The following is an 18,317-nucleotide window of genomic DNA, read 5'->3' as shown; positions in this document are numbered from 1 at the left end:
TGTTATTTTTATGTTATACCTATAATTTAAATTTAATTAATTAAATTAATAAGAATTATTAATTTCAATCTTAATTTAAACAAATTAATTCAAAAATGAAAAAAATAATCTTATTTTAAACAAAAAAATTTATGTAAGCGATTGCATTAAATAATAATAGGTAGGGGTAAATATAAGGTCTCCAATTATAAATAATGTGTTAATTGTATAATTAATTCCATATTTAATTTCTTTTTGTGTAGGTGTTACTACCTATTTGAAGTTGGGTCAACCCTTGGGTAGATAGAAACTGTATATTTTAATATCATGAAACTGGCTAGAAATTTTTATTTTACTAGAAAGGGATTAGACAACAGGGCTGGAAAAAACTAGCTATCCCTAGCGTCACATACCCTACTTGATTCTGTCCAGTTTTCCTCTCAATTTGCTCGATTGAATCTAGCTCAACTATACAGTTTCCAATACATTTCCACGATAAATTTCCACACGGGAGAGCAAAAACCAGGGTGTCTACAAACCGGGAAATACCAGGAACTAGCCGGGAAACGAAAAAAAAACTGGAAATAAAATACCTAAAATGGTAAATTTAATAAAATTTTTATCAAATCGTGTGCTATATATAAGAAAACAACAGGGAGAAAAATTAAAAATTTTGTTTGAAACTTATTTATTATGTTTATCATTAAAGTATCAGTTATACATTAATATTAAAGGTACTATTTGCTTTATAATATACTCGTAGTGAGAAAAAACTTTCATATCTTAAACCGGGAAATAACCGGGAATTATTAATTCATGAACATTTAACTTCCTCAACATGATACACTTATATTCAAAATTAAAAGAAGGATTACAACTAAAATAGCGATCAATTTTATGAGCCAAAAGTTTTGAACGTTCAAGTGAACGAAATATTTTTTTCAATCCATAAATTATTAAACATTATGATGTCAATGTAAAATAAAACAGTAAATTAAACAATTATTAAATTAAATAACTTCTTTTTAGATATTTAAAACAACATTTTGTAGTAAAATTCGTACTTAAAGAAGTTGCAAAAAAAAATTTGGTTAATTGAACGTTCAAAACTTTTGGTTCATTCAATTTTACAAATATTGGTAAAATGTAAACTTTATAGGTTAATCAATTTATTTTAATGCGAGAAATCAGTTTTTTGGACAAAAATTGCTAAAAAATTAATTAATTATTGCTAACATATTTTTACGAATAGTTATAGAGCAGAAATTAAAATGGAGGCATTTATTTGCTCTAATTTTTATAATTTGTTACAAAATTCCAGAAATTTAAGGAAATTCCATGATTTTTCCCTAACCTGGAGAGGTTCCCTGACTATTAGACATTCTGCTCTATTCTGTCTAATGATAATTCGTTTAAATATAAAAATTCTTGTAATAAAGAAATTCGTTTTAATTGAATTTTTGTTAATTCGAAGAATAAAAAATTCTGCTTTAAGTAAATTCTATAGGTATTTGAATTCTGTTAAATGAAAAAACAAGAGCTTATTCATGCGTCTCATTTTAATCTTTCCCAAAAGATGGGAACTTTGATTAAGGAATTTGCCATTTTTCACGGATTAGAAGCATGGCTTTATTTTTTAACAACCTTGCCAAATCTATGCTTAAGGACCCATAAAATAAGAAATAAATTTCCCACACTGGAAATTAGTATTATATTTTAGTTTATTCTGACATACTTTTGTCAACCTGTTTGATAATTGACATCTTCTGATGTCAACTATAGATGAAATAGTTGAAATGTATTTACATTTACGGAATTTTTTCGTAGAATTAAAAGTATCAAAAGACATTGCCTTCTTTATAGAAAATAAAAACTCGGACTCGAAAATAAAACTGAGAATGTTCGGTTATTCGCGTTGCGTTGTATGCGAAATGAGTTTGCTTGCTTTCGTCGATAAGGCTGTGCATGAACTATAGGGTTAAGATTGGTAAAAAAAACAAGAGAGAGCGAGAGAGAGAGAGAGAGAATGTATTTGTTGAAAAGAGAGAGGGAATATGAAGAAGTATGAGCATAAAGAAGTGTAGGGACTGTAAGGCAGAGAAAGGAAAGAGAGAAGCATAAAAGAGAGAAAGAGAGAATGAAAGAAAAAGAGAGAGAGAGAGAGAGACATGCGGGAGACAATAACATTGCTAAGCCTGCTAGGGGAATGCAAATAACAAGAGGCGTCAATGTTTTTAAGTCGACTAGTAACCTACAGGGAGCGGTGTGTTTCACTGATGGTTAACGTAAAATATTTTGTGCGTGTACAAAAAATGGCAACATCGCCCCACAACGAAAGTCCGCTGTACTGAAGCTCAATACTTCCGTCGGTGCGGTTCATGCCGTCTACGATGGCGTCATACCATGCAAATTAATTAATAAGCTGCTTTTCTAACACTATATGCAAATTTTATATTCATATCAATTTAGACCTAATGTAGTGTTTCTACCCTAAAGGATCAATTTTCTAAAAATAACAAATTCAACTTTTTTTTACATATATATACTTTTAAAAAACAAAAGCACAAAAATTGACTAACAAGCAAAAAAAAAAAATTGTTTACAACGACTTTTCAGAACTTAAGGAATTGTACATGTTAACATAACCACAAAACAGAAAATTTTTTTTAACAATTTAACACAAACAAAATTATGCAATTTTAATGTTTGCGTTAAATTGTTATATTTCTCAGTTTTGAGGTTATGTTAACGTGTACCATTCCTCCTTAAGTACTGAAAAATATTGTCTGTGATATTAAATACATTTAAAAAATTTTTCGCTCGTTAGTCATTAATAAAAAAAAAATGTAAATGCCTTTTTTTGTACATGTCACTTCAATAACATCGTAATAAAGGCCAAAATATTCATAGATATAATATAAGCAAAAAAAAACCATAAAATAGCAAACAATAACACCTGCTCGCACGTTCTTTCTAAAAAAGTATTCTTGTAAAATTAATACATAATGTTCTCAGCTTAGTGTAACTCATATGCACCCCTGTGCTGTTCAAAAACCACGCCTACATTTCATCCCTTAAACTTAAAAATCCTTACAAAAGCAAAATAATCTGTTTTTCAATTAGGTTTAATTAGATTAGGATCAATGACCAAAAGTATGCGAAATTTGTTAAAAATAAAATTTTTTAAAACAATGATTAACAATTTTTAGGTAAATACACATTTATTTATGTATTTAGTATTATTTTTTATAAAACTTTTTAATTTTTTTCAAATCATTTATTTTTAAATCATTTAATCTGTAAAAACGTCCCCATATTGTAAAATTAAATTTATGCGCGATTATTATGGCGGGAAAATTTAAATTTATTACCCAAGTATAGCACGGAATATTGCTTGAATGTCAAGGTGATATCAAATTGGGAATATCTCTCTGACATTCAGGCGATATCATAATGTCCGCTTCACGGGGACATTCCACGGTGATATTCCTGTGATATTCGCGTGACATTCGTATGATACTGAGGGAATATTCCCGTGAAATTTTATATGATATTGAGAGAATATCCCTGTGATATTGAGTGGAATATTCCTATGATATTGAGGTAATATTCCTCTGATATTGAGGGAACATCCTTGTGATATTGAGAGAATATTCCTGTAATTTATAAAATTCTAAAATGTTGTTTGTTTTGAATATTTAAATAAATAAATGGAAAAAAAAATAGAAAACTTATTTTTAGAATTTTATAAATTATCTCATCAATATCACTGGAATATTCCCTCAATATCACAGGGATATCCCCTCAATATTTCATGAATTTCACGGGAATATTCCCTCAGTATCATACGAATATCACTCGAATGTCACAGGAATATCACCGTGGAATGTCCCCATGAAGCGGACATTATGGTATCGCCTGAATGTCACAGGAATATTCCCACTTAATATAACCTTGACATTCAATCAATATTCCGTGATACTTGAATATTTGCTATAAGTTTCATTAGACATTTCCAGGCAAATTTTCATTTCTTCCAATTTACATTTTACAAAATTCTTAAAACGTTGAATTTTTGTTTAAACAAACTTTCATTTGACCGAATGAACATCTGACAGAAAAAATAAAATGCAAATTTTAAAATTAACTAATCATAATTTTGTTGATAACTTCTGAGTGGTTAATTTTAAAATTAGCGCCCAAATTTATCTCTCAGATATTTATTAGGACAAATAAAAGTTCGACGTTTTAAGAATTCTGTCAAACGTAAATTAGTCTAGAAAATAATTCGTTCTAATATTTTTTTTGTAAAATAAAAATTCATTTAAATGACTATTCTGTCTAATGAATTTCTTTTTTGTGTTTCAATTTAATGTCTTATTTAATTAGTTTTCATTAATTTTATTTGGATTTTACTGCTTCGTGTTTAGGTCATTGAAGTGTGTATACAATGAGTGGTCAAAAAATAAGACAACACTGAGCTAAACTAATTTTTGCTGTAAAATGTTTTATTAAATAATTTAATGTAAACTTGAAAAGTATTAAATTTTTTTTTTAAATCTCATATGATCGAAATTCCTTCCGGCTGTTCACTTGTGTCAACTCACTAGTTTCGCCCGCGAAAAAGCGCCCGACGGCACTGACGAATTTTTGCGAATTTATTTCGCTAGAATTTCAATATTAAAATTATAAACATAACTGTGTAAATAGTACTCAAGATATTATGGTCAAAATACTCAAATACTGTTAAATACCCCTCACAGCACCAGATATCCTAGGATACTCTAAAAACATCCCTTGGATATCCTAGGGATACACCAGGGATATCCTAAGGATACTTTAAGGATATCCAAAATAGCGGCGGTTAGGATATCCTAAGGATACTTTAAGGATATCCAAAGTTGAGGCGGTTAGGATATCCCAGGGATATTTAAGGATGTCCCTAGGACGTCCCAGGGATATCCTAATCATTTCCCCGGATATTATTAGGATATCCCAAGGATATCCCTGGAATAATTAGGGATGTCCTTAGGACGTCCTTAGGATATCCACAAATTAATTAAATAAAAATGGAAAACATATTTTTTGGATGTATTTATAATGTATTTCCAAGATATCTAAAATGTACTTTCGGTGCGTGTGTTAGAACAAAAATTTTTCATTCGGTCAGTCCCATAAAAAACGAATTTAAAGTGTCGAAAATCGCATTTTTGGCTTAAATATATGCTCTAATTATCAACTTTAAGGCCCAGATTTGAAAGATGATTGACAATCACGGGAAACCTATTTGTATCAAAAAATCGCTATCTCAAATAGTCAAAATTTCAATCATAATGATATCCTAGGGAGATCTTAGCGATATTTCTAGAATATTTTAACGATATACCAAGTTTATCCCAAGAATGCCCCACGATATCACTAGGATATCCCTGGAATATCCCAGGGATATCCCAAAATATCCTAAGTATATCCTACGTAACGGCGGTTTGAATGTTCTGAGGATATCCTCAGGATATCCTTTTGTTGTGAGGGACCATAGGATGAGTTACACTAATTGTAAGCTGAGAACATCGTATATTAATTTACGAGTAAAGTTTTTTGGATAACGTAAGCAGGTGTTATTTTTATTGTTTACTTTTGCATTGTTTTTTAAATTACGGATTGTTATAAGGTTATTTCTCGCTTATATTACAAGGTGTCAATATTCACCTAATATTTTCGCTTTCATTTTCTTATATCATTAAAATAGTTTACATATACAAAAAACAATATTTATCATAAGGACATTTACTTTTTTTTAATTAACAATTCTTTTAAATGCATAAACGAAGAAATAAATGATTTAATCCCTTTAAAAATAATACAAAATTTTTTTAGTGCTTAATTCGACTTTAATAACACAATAAATTGTGGGGTATTATTTTTAAAACCAAAATGGATTAAACTTTCAAAAATTGGAGGTTTATATTTACAAAAAGGAAAAAGCGAATTTAATCCAAAAAATATATTAATTATTTAAATTTTTTATGGTATAAATTTAATCTACAAAGCTATTTAATACATCATTGTTTATTGTGAAAATAATTTACTGCATTAAAAAGACAATAAAAAAATGTTATATTTGTAATATTTTATTCAATAAATATTTAAAAAGAAGAGTTTTCTAAAATTAAAAAAAAATACGTGTATCAAATGCAATATACAATATACTTGTACAACCACGCCAAGTTTACAGCACAGTTCTTTCTGTTCAGTTTTCCATCTACGGCACACGCGGTCAATCAAGAAATGTAACTTTCTCGTGTCGATGTGTTGATTTTTTGTGTCTATATATATATATATATACAATGAGTGTAGTGAGTGTTTCTTTCTTACTATATATAAATGAATGAAATTTCGAAGAATTTTAAAATAGTTTGAAGGTTAAATAACCTTTTGATCGATAAAATTAAAAAAAATTAAGTTAATTCTTAATATGCTTTTTTTATAAAATATAAATTAATTATGTTACTGTAAAAAATTCAAACATACGAACAAAATAAATAACAATGACAACTAAAATAATTATTTGGAGGGCGTATGAATTTCCCATAAAAATCAATGGTTAGAATTTTCATTTCAAAAAGAATTTTATAATTATATAATTATTTTTTAGATAAATTTTCATTTTTCGAATTAGCATTTGACAGAATTTCTCTTTATCCATAAGTGTTCAATTAAAAAATTATAATTTAACCGAATATTAATTTCATTTAACATAAATATTTTAAGTGATTGGAATTTTGAAATGCCGGAATTTTCAATTCACCGAATCTTCATTTCATCAAATTTTTATTTATACGATTTGTCATTTCACCTCAGAATTCTTAAAACATCAAAATTCAATTTTTTCCGAAATTGCAAATGGCCAATAAGCAATTGACCGAGCAATCGACAGAAAGGGTTCGACGTGAATTTTAATACTAACTTATAGAAATAATCAACCCTCACAACAAAAGGATATCCTGAGGATATTCTCAGGATATCCTAAACTAATGTAGGATATCCTGAAAACGTCCATAGGATATCCTAGGATATCCTCAGAACATCCAAGCCGCCGTTACGTAGGATATTTTTGGGATATCCTTGGGACGTTCTAAGGATATCCACAGGATATCCTAATAATATCCGGGGAAATGATTAGGATATCCCTGGGACGTTCTAGGGACATCCTTAGATATCTCTGGGATATCTCTAGGATATCATAACCGCCGCTACTTTGGATATCCTTAAAGTATCCTTAGGATATCCCTGGGGTATCCCTAGGATATCCATGGGATGTTTTTAAAATATCCTAGGATATCTGGTGCTGTGAGGGAATGAGAAAATTGTATCCAAGAATGAAAATTCATCTTAAAAATAAATATATATAATTATTTTTTATTAGATTTATAAATCTAAAAATATTCTTTGAAATTCTAATTTAACTAATAATAATTTTTATGGACAATTCATGCGTCCTCCATATATGTTTAATAAAATAATGTATTTGTATCAAACAATTTTTTTAGTTAGGATTAAGTAGTCACTTTTTGGAGGACGCTGAATCTGAATTTTTGTTAAAATTAAAAAAAAACTTCAAATAACAGATTCAATATGACGACCAAAAAAATTAAATAAAAACGGACCTAGCTCACAATGCGCGCTCGGGAGTTTAGGGGGGGGGGGTCACTGCGTCCAAATTTTTGGTAAAAATGAAAAAATTCAAAATAGTGACCAAAAAAAATTTTAATTTTCAGCTAGAATTGTTAAATTTAATTTTTTTGATTGCACGGAAGAAAATCATTATTTGGAACAGCGATATGTTTGTGTAGAATAGTGGAAACTTTCGCTGTTTAGTGAACATATCGCTGTTCCAGTGAAACTTATCTGCGAACAGTAATATTTATCTATCAGTGGATCCGACATTTAAAATTTTAAAAATCTTACTTCAGATTCGTATTCAGCGACGCCAAGAACCCCCGAGTAACAATATTTCAAGTGAATACGATGAATTTAAAAAAAAATTCCGCCATATTGGATCCGCCACTTTGAATTTTTAATATTTGACTTCTGATTCGTATTCAGCGACCCCAAAAACCCCCGTGTAACCAATTTCAAGTGAATCCGATGAAATTTTTAAAAAATTGTCCGACATATTGGATCCGTCTTTTTGAATTTTTAAAATCTGACTTCAGAATCGTATTCAGCGACCCCAAAAACTCCCGAATAACAAATTTTAAGTGAATTTGAGCAATTGCAAAAAAAAATTCTTCATACTATATTTTCGAAATATTTTTGGCTTTCAAGCGCCATTTTGAATAAAAAACTAAAAATTCGAATACTTCTGTCAGTTATCGGGAACACGTTTCTCATAGTGTAAACGATACCTAGAAATCGATAAAGAATGACATCAAAAATAGTTAAAAACGGTATGTTTGTTTATAATTTTTTTCTGCTAATAATACGAAATTGAAATCCAAGTCGAAAAGTAGCACGTTTGGTCGTTAAAGGGTTAATATCTAATAGTATAGATACCAGTCGATAAGGCAGATCATGTGGTATAATGAAGGGCCTAAGTCTTAGACTCGATTGGTAAGTTACCATCAGTTCACATTGATATTTCTACAAGGATATTTTACCATTAGTCGATAATGTAGAACAGATTAATCAATTACATCGATAGTGTTAATACCGTTTTGGTTAGTTTAGATAAAATTCCGTCTGTTTTATCGACTGATGATACGAAAAAATACTAAATATTAAATTTCACATTAATTTTCGTAATTTTTAATATTTTCGAAATTTTTGTTTTTTTAGTTTACAAGTATTACTTATTTATGTAAAATAATATTTGTGCTAAATTAACCGTTCCCTCAAATGTCTTGTAACTTCACCTACATTTTTCACTATTGACGTCATCTCAATTCAATTTTTTTCTTATATACCTAAAGGAACCGTTCGTATATGTAAATATGTACTACTCATACAAGGATAAAATTAACGTGTGTGATTCAATATATACAGCTATAGGTTGATGCTTACCATAGAAACTGGGATCGGTCCAGCAGCTCCATTTGGGTATGGATATGGTGAGACGAGATATCCCATATTGAAAGACGAAGTATGCGGCGTTGGATCAACTTTTCCTGAAAAATAAAAAGAATATTAACAATAGTATTATTAATATAAATTAAAAAAAAGGGACAATTAAAATAAAACTGAAAAAAACTGAAGTTATTCAGTCATTCAACTGATCATTATACTTTTAATATATTTAAAATGTTAGAAAAAATTTATTATTTAATTTTGAGTTGACTTTTAGGTTATGTTAAATAAAAGTCGTTTTTTTAATCGTGTATTAGTAAATTTTTCTGAGCTATAATATATTCAAACGAAATTCCAGGATATAAATTTATTATTGCTCGGAACTGGCATATTTATGTGCGTGTATACATATATTATATGAGTGATTATATTATGTAAATATTGTCTTACGTTTGATTATTTTAATTTTTACAAACTGAAAAACGTAAAATTGAAAAACCAAATGAAAAATTAGTAAAATTATTACAGATCTGTTTTACTTACTGCTGAAACAATAAAATCATCAGTAGGTAAAACAGTTTGAACTATTTTTTTCAAAAATAATTTTATTTTTCTGTAAAAATGTGAATTTTTACTAGACAGTTATTTAATTCCAACTATTTATTCAGTAATTATGTAAATAATTAAATAGTGATAAAAATTTATTTATATTTTCTTTCAAATTGTTTCTAAATAATTCGCAAATTATTTTAATCTTATTTTTACATGAACAAAAAATTCGAGTTCCAGAATTTTGATTTAGAGAATAAATATAATAATTAGTGAAAATTTAAGTTTTAAATAGAGGCAAACATTGTTTGTATCATAGATAAATGTGTATTTAATATCGGTAAAAATTACGTGTAATAATAGTTTGTCTTCATTTAAATGTAAAAAAAACCAGTCTGACTGTTAGTGTATACATATATATATATATATATATATACAATATGGGACAGAAGTAGTCTGGTAGCCTATTTGAAAATGCCCAGCCACAAGCCCTCTCACTTAACCTTGACGATCTGAATGTATCTGTGTCTTCAGATTAAAAATTGAAAGAAAAAAAGGAAAACCCAGTATTATAGGAAATAAAATCTACAACTCCTGTTGTTATAGAAAATATGGAATAATAAACACTACAAGGCAAGGGTTCGTTTCCATGGATTGCAGTAGTACCTTAAAAAAGTGTAGTACCACTTTAAAAAAATAAGAAATGTACAATTTTTTTTAATAAGTTGGTAAGAAATAGATAACAAAAAAATTATTGTATAAGATGAATAAACATGTAATTTAAAGTTAATTAACATTTTATTAGTTAATAAAATGTATTTTTAAGAAAAAATGTTTAGGGACAGAAAAATGTATTTCCCCTAATAACACAAGATATCTTGGGATATATTGATAATATCCCGCAGATATCCTAGAGATGTCCTATGGATATCAAAAGAATCTCTTAAGGACATCCAAAAAATCGGCGGTTTGGATATCCTTTGGATATCCCATGGATATCTGAGGACATCCACAGGATATCTTCTGGATATCTCTATAGACTTTCATAAATGTCCTCCAAATATCCCATAGATATCGTCAGGATATCACACAGATATCATCAGGATATCCCACAGATATTTTCAGGATATTCTCAGTATATCTTCTGGATGTCAAGAAGATATTCTCAGGATACTGTTTTTAAAGTCATAATGAGACTTCGAGTGAGAATATTCTGTGAATTAAATTTTATATATAAATAAAATAAAATGCAACTTGTTTTTCGAGAAAGTTGTTTAATTTGAAAAATTATTAACTAATTTTTTTCTCATTCGTGATTCATTCCTTTATTCATATGCTTAATATTGTCAGAAAATAAATTGGCAATTAATTTCCCGCAAATAACGAATAACTATTAATATTAATTATACATCAAGTGCATGAGTTTATTTAAAAACTTTGAAAAATGCGTTTCAAATCTTCATTTAAAATAAATTAGAAGCTCATAAGATTTTTGTTTTAATTATATTATTATTCATTATATTAGCTTAACAATTTTAATCTTTAAAAATATATGTTCAGATATTAAATATCCCGTGAATATCCTAAGAATATCCCACGGACATCCTGAGGATATTCCATTGATATCCTGAGGATATCCCATGGATATCCTGCGATATAATATCCAATAGATATTTTGTGGATGTCTTAGGGATATTCTGTGGATATCCTATGGATGTCCTGTTGATGTCCCACAAACCGGCGGTTTGGATATCCTAGGGATATCCACAAAAATATTTATTGGATATTATATCGCAGGATATCCATGGGATATCCTAGGGATATCCTTTTGTTATAAGGGTCTAAATATACCATTTTTTTGTATTAACACAAATTTTTTGGTCATTTTAAACAAAATTTGTTTGATATAAATAAATAATTATTTATTTAATATAAATAAACGTTTGGTTTATTTTAATGAATTTTATCGAGCGAAGAAAAAATTAATTGAGCCAAATTAACTTGTGGTTGATTCATAAAAAAAGTTTCGTTAACTTTAGGCATTTATTTGGTTGTTTGTAACAAACTTTTATTATGTTTCCAATGAATTATTAATTTTTAAATTAAATAACTAATTATTGTCTTAATTTTTATTTATTTATTCAATGAAATATAATATTTGAATAGTAATTATATATTATTAGTTTAATTAAAATAATAATTAAAATTATAATATGAATTTCTAAAACAGAATTATCATTAAAACTATAAAGTAAGTAGGTAGAAATCATGGAGATACTATATGCAAGTTGAAATCAGTATCGGTGTAGATATAATCGTTTAATTAATAAAATTATTAATAGAACTAAAATTGATAATGAAAATTTTCCAATTGAAAGCAACTGTCCCTTCTACAGGTATCGGGTTATAAATGCACACATATTCAAAGTTTTATGTAGGTAATATAGGTTTAAATTATTTATTTTTTTTTATTTTTTAATGAATTAAAAAAAATTTTAACTAAAACTCTTCAAAATTTTAATTATTTGCAAATATTTTTAGATAAAAATTCACTAAAACTCAATTGCATATTGTTAAAAAAATCTTCAGCAATTCAAATTTTCAAAAAAAAATCAAAATTGAAATCTTTTGAAATTCAATTAATTATAAAAATCTTAATAGGAACTATTCGAAAATTTAAGTATTTATAAATTTTTATCTAAAATTCTTTCCAAATCAATAATGATTTTTAATAATATAGTTTTTAAAAAATTTTATTATATAAAAAAATTTTAAATACAAAATTTTCTAAAACTTAGTTATTGTTTGAATTTAGTATAAAAATAATTCAGGATTATGAATTTAAAAAAAAATTTTAATTTAAAATCGTCTGAAATTCAATTATTTTTGATAAATATAACCTGTTAATCTACAAAAATTCAATTATTTTCACACATTTTCAAAACTTTGTTTTAAAATTCAAAAAAAATTCATTTGTTAATTTAATATTAATATTGATATATCTTATTATATACTTATTTTATTTAACATTTTAATTTCTAGTATTAATTGCCGTTTTTTTCAATATACCATAATTTTTAATTAATTAAATTAATTTTTTATATTTTTTTAAATATTTTTAATTTTTTTTTTGTAATTAATTTTTGAATTTTATATTTTTGGTTTTTGTTATTTTATTTATTATTAGGTTTTATTATATTTTATTATATTTTTATTTTTATTATTTTATTTATTATTACTTATTTATTATATTTTTATTATAATATTTTATTATATACAAAATAATACCAAAAAATAAATTAAAAATATTTTAAAAAATATAAAAAATTAATTTAATTATTTAAAAATTATGGTATATTGAAAAAATAACGGCAATTAATACCAGAAATTAAAATGATAAATAAAGTAAGTACCTATATAATAAGATATATAAATAGTATTATTAAATTAACAAATGTTTAATACATTTAAAAAATTTTATTCATCTTTTCAATAAGTATTTTCATATTTTAAATAAATTTCATAAAATATAACAATGCACGGTAAGCTTGCCGCAAGCTTGCTGCAAGTTTCCGTGCTATCTGGAAAATTATAAGAACCTTCCTTTTCTTGAGTACCTATCACTATCGAAAATCTTACGGAAGAATTTCCGTTAAAAAATTTATTAAAAAAATTATTTCCAAATAATTTCCGTCAAAAAAATTTATTTTTGGAAAATTTCCGGAAATCTTTCCACGTGGGTTACAAATACTATTATTTTCTCTATAGATCAATGTGTCACTTAATTATATTTAAAAAAAAAAAATTTGATTATATATTTAAAATATGTTCCTAGGAGATAATAACTAAGAGAATAGTGACTCAGATCCCTCTACTAACAGTTTGTCAGGATAGGAGAGAGAAAGAAAGAAAGAGAGAGAGAGAGAGAAACGATGCCGTCTCTCAGGGCAACGACTCCGGCTCGAATGTGGAGATTTAAGGCGTTAGTTTTCAAAGGGAATATGAGTGTAATATTGAGTCTTCTACACATATATATAAAACATCTCCTAACTATACATTGAAAGTGTGAGTCTTATATATGCCTGTGCCTCAAGCGGGCCCACTTTAAACCCAATCAAGGTCTCCACCTTCTCCTCCCGAGACCTGCCAAGTGCACACTCTTCTGTAAACAAGGAAACCAGGTGCCGTAACGATCTCTATTCGCTTCGTCAAAACTGAATGACACAAACAAGATCAAACGTCAAACACTTACGATCAAACTTTTTTTTTCACCCAATCATTAATTGTTTGCTGGTACTATTAATTAATCAGTTAATAATTACAGATTATAAACATTTTTATTGTAACAAAATTCATTTATTCTGAAAGAAGGACATAACCTGAAATAGTCGAATCTTATGGCGGTTGACATTCGCTCATAACCTCAAACTAAAAACACTTTAAGAAACTAAAAAAAATATGAAATAACTATAAAATATTGTGAAAAAATAACAAATGTATTGTGAAAAAACAATTATTTTTAATTAAAATTATTGTTATACTATTATAATTATTCTACATTTTCCCTCACAACAAAAGGATATCCTCAGGGTATCCTAAACTAATGTAGGATATCCTAAAAACGTCCATAGGGACATTTTTAGAACGACTCAAGGATATTCTAACCCTTAAGATAATATAGACATACTGTGGATATCCTTAGGACGTCCTAAGGACATCCCTAATTATTATTCCAGGGATATCCACAGGATATTCTTAGGACTTCCTGAGGATATCCTTGGGACGTTCTAAGGATATCCTAATATCTTGGGAAATGATTAGGATATCCCTGAAAGTCCTAGGGACGTCCTTAGATATCCCTAGGATATCCTAACCGCCGCTACTTTGGATATCCTTAAAGTATCCTTAGGATATCCAAGGGATGTTTTTGGAATATCCTAGGATATCTGGTGCTGTGAGGGTTGTGTTTGGTAAATTCGATTTTTCTTTTGTTATAGTTATAATATAATAATTTTAATAAATAATTAATAATTCAATGTATAAAATAAATTATTTGTTTGAATTAAATGAAATAGAAAATTGTTTACCAAGATTGAAGAAAAAGACAAAATGTGGATTATAATAATATTATAGAAATAATTTATATTTGAACCACTAAAATTTTAGTTAACTAAAAATTAGGACTACTAAATCAAAAAAAATATTTTACTACCTATACTATAGAATTAAATATTTTGCTGCCGTAAAGATATAACCTAAAAAAATTTAGTTCAACTTACATCTCTTGTTTCGCGATGAATTCATTAACTTTTAAATTTATCATCAATTAATTACAACACTTTTTAAATTATTAAATTTAAAACAATTATACTTTCAAAACCAACACTTGACAGTTACGTTACATGGTACACTCGTGGCCAGATATGCTTACACTTTTTTGTATACTTTTCTAACATACTTGTTGCCATGGCAACATGTGACTTAGAAAAGGACAAAAAAGTGTAAGCATATCTAACCACGAGTGTAATTCTGTCAAGGTTGTGTAGTATCTATCATAAGACAGCTGAGATATTTTGTAAACATAAGGGATATATATTTCCTTCCTTTTCTATCTCATAAACCATGTTCATGAACGACTTTCGCAAACTTATTGTGCGTTGGTCCATATAGCTTTGTGATAGTTGTTCACGAGATAGAAAAGGACATACATATATCTCTCTTTTTCTAACGCTTGCGGAAGTTTGCATTGTCCCCACTCGCCATTTGTCATAATTCTCGTCAACTACCGCACCCTGCTCTGGTGAAAATTTAGTGACTTTATTGTTAAAATTAAAAGTTACTATAAAGTCACTAAATTTCCACTAGAGCAGGGTGTGGTAGTTGACGAGAATTATGACAAATGGCTAGGAGGGACAATGGCAACTGTCCTGCAACTCGTTCGCGAAACCATTATGTATTGGCCTAAGCAGAAAAGTTTCGCGAACGTGAGCAGAAGTTAGAAAAAAGATTTGTGTCCTTTTATTATATCTTATGCATCTCATTCGCGAATCCATTATGCGTTGTCCTTAAAGCGTCAAAATTTTGTACAACTATAGTGCATGAGTGGGAGAAGGACAAAAATGTATAACTTCATCTCTTTCATACTCATAAGGCGTTTTCTAGATTCTCGCTATGAGCGCTCATGAAGCATTTACACCTTCAGTAAAAAATTTTCTTTACTTTGCATTTTCCGAAATGAACAAACCTGATTGGTTGTCCAGAATATGATTCATTGTGGATAATCAATCAGGTAAGTGTATTTCGGAAAATGCAAAGTGAAGAAAACTTTTTACCGAAGGTGTAAATGTACCTTTAGTGAGCACGAAAAGGTTCTCAACCTGTTTATAAAAGTAGTTTAGTTTCATTGATTCTGATTGGTTAAAACATTGCAATTAAGAGGTTAACGTAAAGGCCTGAGCAGAATAGAAACGTAACCGGAAGAATGAGTTAGAGAAGGATAGACATATTGTTTGTCCTTCACTAACTCATTATTCCTGTTGCATTTGCTTAATGTTAATTTTAATTTAATGTTTTAATCAATGGAACTAAACTATACTTTTATAAACAGGTTGAGAACCTTTTCTGGATTACGCCTATAATCTAGTTACACTCGTGGACAGATACGCCTAATCATTTTTGTCATTTTTAACGCATGTATTGCCATGACAACATGTGATTTAGAAAAAGATAAAAAAGTGTTAACGGAAAGCGTAAACTATATGTGTATGAAAGAGACAAACAGATGTCACTATAACTCTGTCACTTTCATGGCTTACGCTTTCCGCCGACATGAGACGAAGCCTGTAAGAAATTATTGTACAACAACCTTAAAGGCCTGAGCAGAATAGAAAAGTAAGCGGAATCGTATCGCAAACGCAACCGGAAGAATGAGTTAGAGAAGGACAGATAGATTGTTTGTCCTTCTCTAACTTATTCTTCCGGTTGCGTTTACGATTACCATTCCGGTTACGTTTCTATTCTGCTCAGGCCTTAGGCCCTCTCCAGAATGGAGCTAAACGCAACGCAAACGCGACGCATCTCAATGCTAAGCAAATGGGGATGCGTCGCGTTTGCGTTGCGTTTAGCTCCATTCTGGAAAGGGCCTAAGGCTGGTTCCACAATGGGCTCGACGCAAGGCAAACGCAGCGTTGACGCGACGCATCCCCCTTTGGTTAGCATTGGGATGCGTCGCGTCAACGCTGCGTTTACCTTGCGTCGAGCCCATTGTGGAACCAACCTAAAGGCCTAAGCAGAATAGAAACGTAACTGGAATCGCAATCGCAAACGGAAGAATTAGTAAGAGAAGAACAACAATATATGACTATCCTTCTCTAACCTATTCTTCCGTTTACGATTACCATTACGGTTACGTTTCTATTCTGCTCAGGTCTTAACACATTTTATTAAGTGAGGATGATTTTACTTCTGCTCCTGTATCTACTACCGTTTTTACTTTATTATTATTATTAAAATTTTTATTACTAATTTCGATTTCTGGTGACTTGTCTATATTTTTATATTCACGATTCTTTTTTTCAGGTATTATCTTACTTTTTAACTCATCACCATACCCCAGAAAGGGGCCTCCATTTTATGTGTGCGCCTATTGCAAAGAAGAGCTATATTCTTCCTTCAAAGAGTAATTTCTTTTGTTAATTATCCAGACTCAATTATTCAATTTAAGTTGAATAAATGATAATTAATATTTTGATTAATTAATAGTGTTTTATTGAATTAATAAACCTTTAAATAAGTGTAAGGAACAATATTATTTTCAAACATATTTTATTATTTTTATTTTAAATAATATGAATTATTTAATATTAATAATATTAATTTCCTCTTGTTTCAGGTTAGCGTTTTGGATTGCTGATTTTTTACAGTGTAATAGGACAAAATTAATTTTAAAAAAAGGTAAATCAATTTATTCGAAATTGGTAAGTATTCTGATTTTATTTAAATTAACCTCACACATTATTCTAAATTTTGACTTCGTTCTGTGATGAATGTACAGTAACCGTCTTTTGCCTTCTTAATCATATCAAATTATTTTTGTCATACACTGGTTTTGAAAGTAATAGTTTTATATTTATTTAATGATATGAATTTTGTTGTATTGAAATTCAATTACATAAAAATTCTGTTCAACGTAAATTTCATTACATCCCTCATAACAAAAGGATATCCATAGGATATCCATATCAATGGTCGATATCCTAGAATGATCCCCGGGATATCTTGGGATATCCATAGGATATCCAAGCCGCCGGTCTGTGGGACATCAACAGGACATCCATAGGATATCCACAGGATATCCCTAAGGCATCCACAAAATATCTATTGGATATTATATCGCAGAATATCCATGGGATATCCTGATGATATATGTGGAAAATCCTGACGATATCTATGGGATATCTGGAGGACATTTATGAAAGTCTATAGAGATATCCAGAAAATATCATGTGGATATCCTCAGATATCCATGGGATATCCAAAGGATATACAAACCCCCGATTTTTTGGATATCCTTAAGAGATCCTTTTGATATCCATAGGATATCTGCGGGATATTATCAATATATCCCAAGATATCTTGTGTTATTAGGGATAAAAATTCTGTTTAACGTAAATTTCATTACATTTATAAATTCTGTTATACGAAAATTATACATCTATTAAATA

At 28.6% G+C, this 18,317-nt stretch overlaps 1 protein-coding gene across 5 annotated transcripts in view; it reads right to left on the bottom strand.

Moving 5' to 3' along the window:
- The window catches only part of LOC127289465 (protein pangolin, isoforms A/H/I/S), a 194,249-nt gene that overhangs the window by 150,810 nt on the left and 25,122 nt on the right, over positions 1-18,317 (bottom strand). For all 5 annotated transcript variants that reach the window (XM_051317412.1, XM_051317413.1, XM_051317409.1 and 2 more), the window contains one exon: positions 9,043-9,146. In XM_051317412.1, the coding sequence (XP_051173369.1) occupies positions 9,043-9,146 (104 nt within the window). The remainder of the gene's footprint in view (positions 1-9,042; positions 9,147-18,317) is intronic.

Source organism: Leptopilina boulardi, unplaced genomic scaffold (assembly GCF_019393585.1).
Source record: "Leptopilina boulardi isolate dan_hultmark-lab unplaced genomic scaffold, ZJU_Lbou_2.1 LbouV2_41, whole genome shotgun sequence".
Lineage (NCBI taxonomy): Eukaryota > Metazoa > Arthropoda > Insecta > Hymenoptera > Figitidae > Leptopilina > Leptopilina boulardi.
The sequence above is the reverse complement of the archived record's forward strand: the minus strand, read 5'-3'. Positions and strand labels throughout refer to the sequence as shown.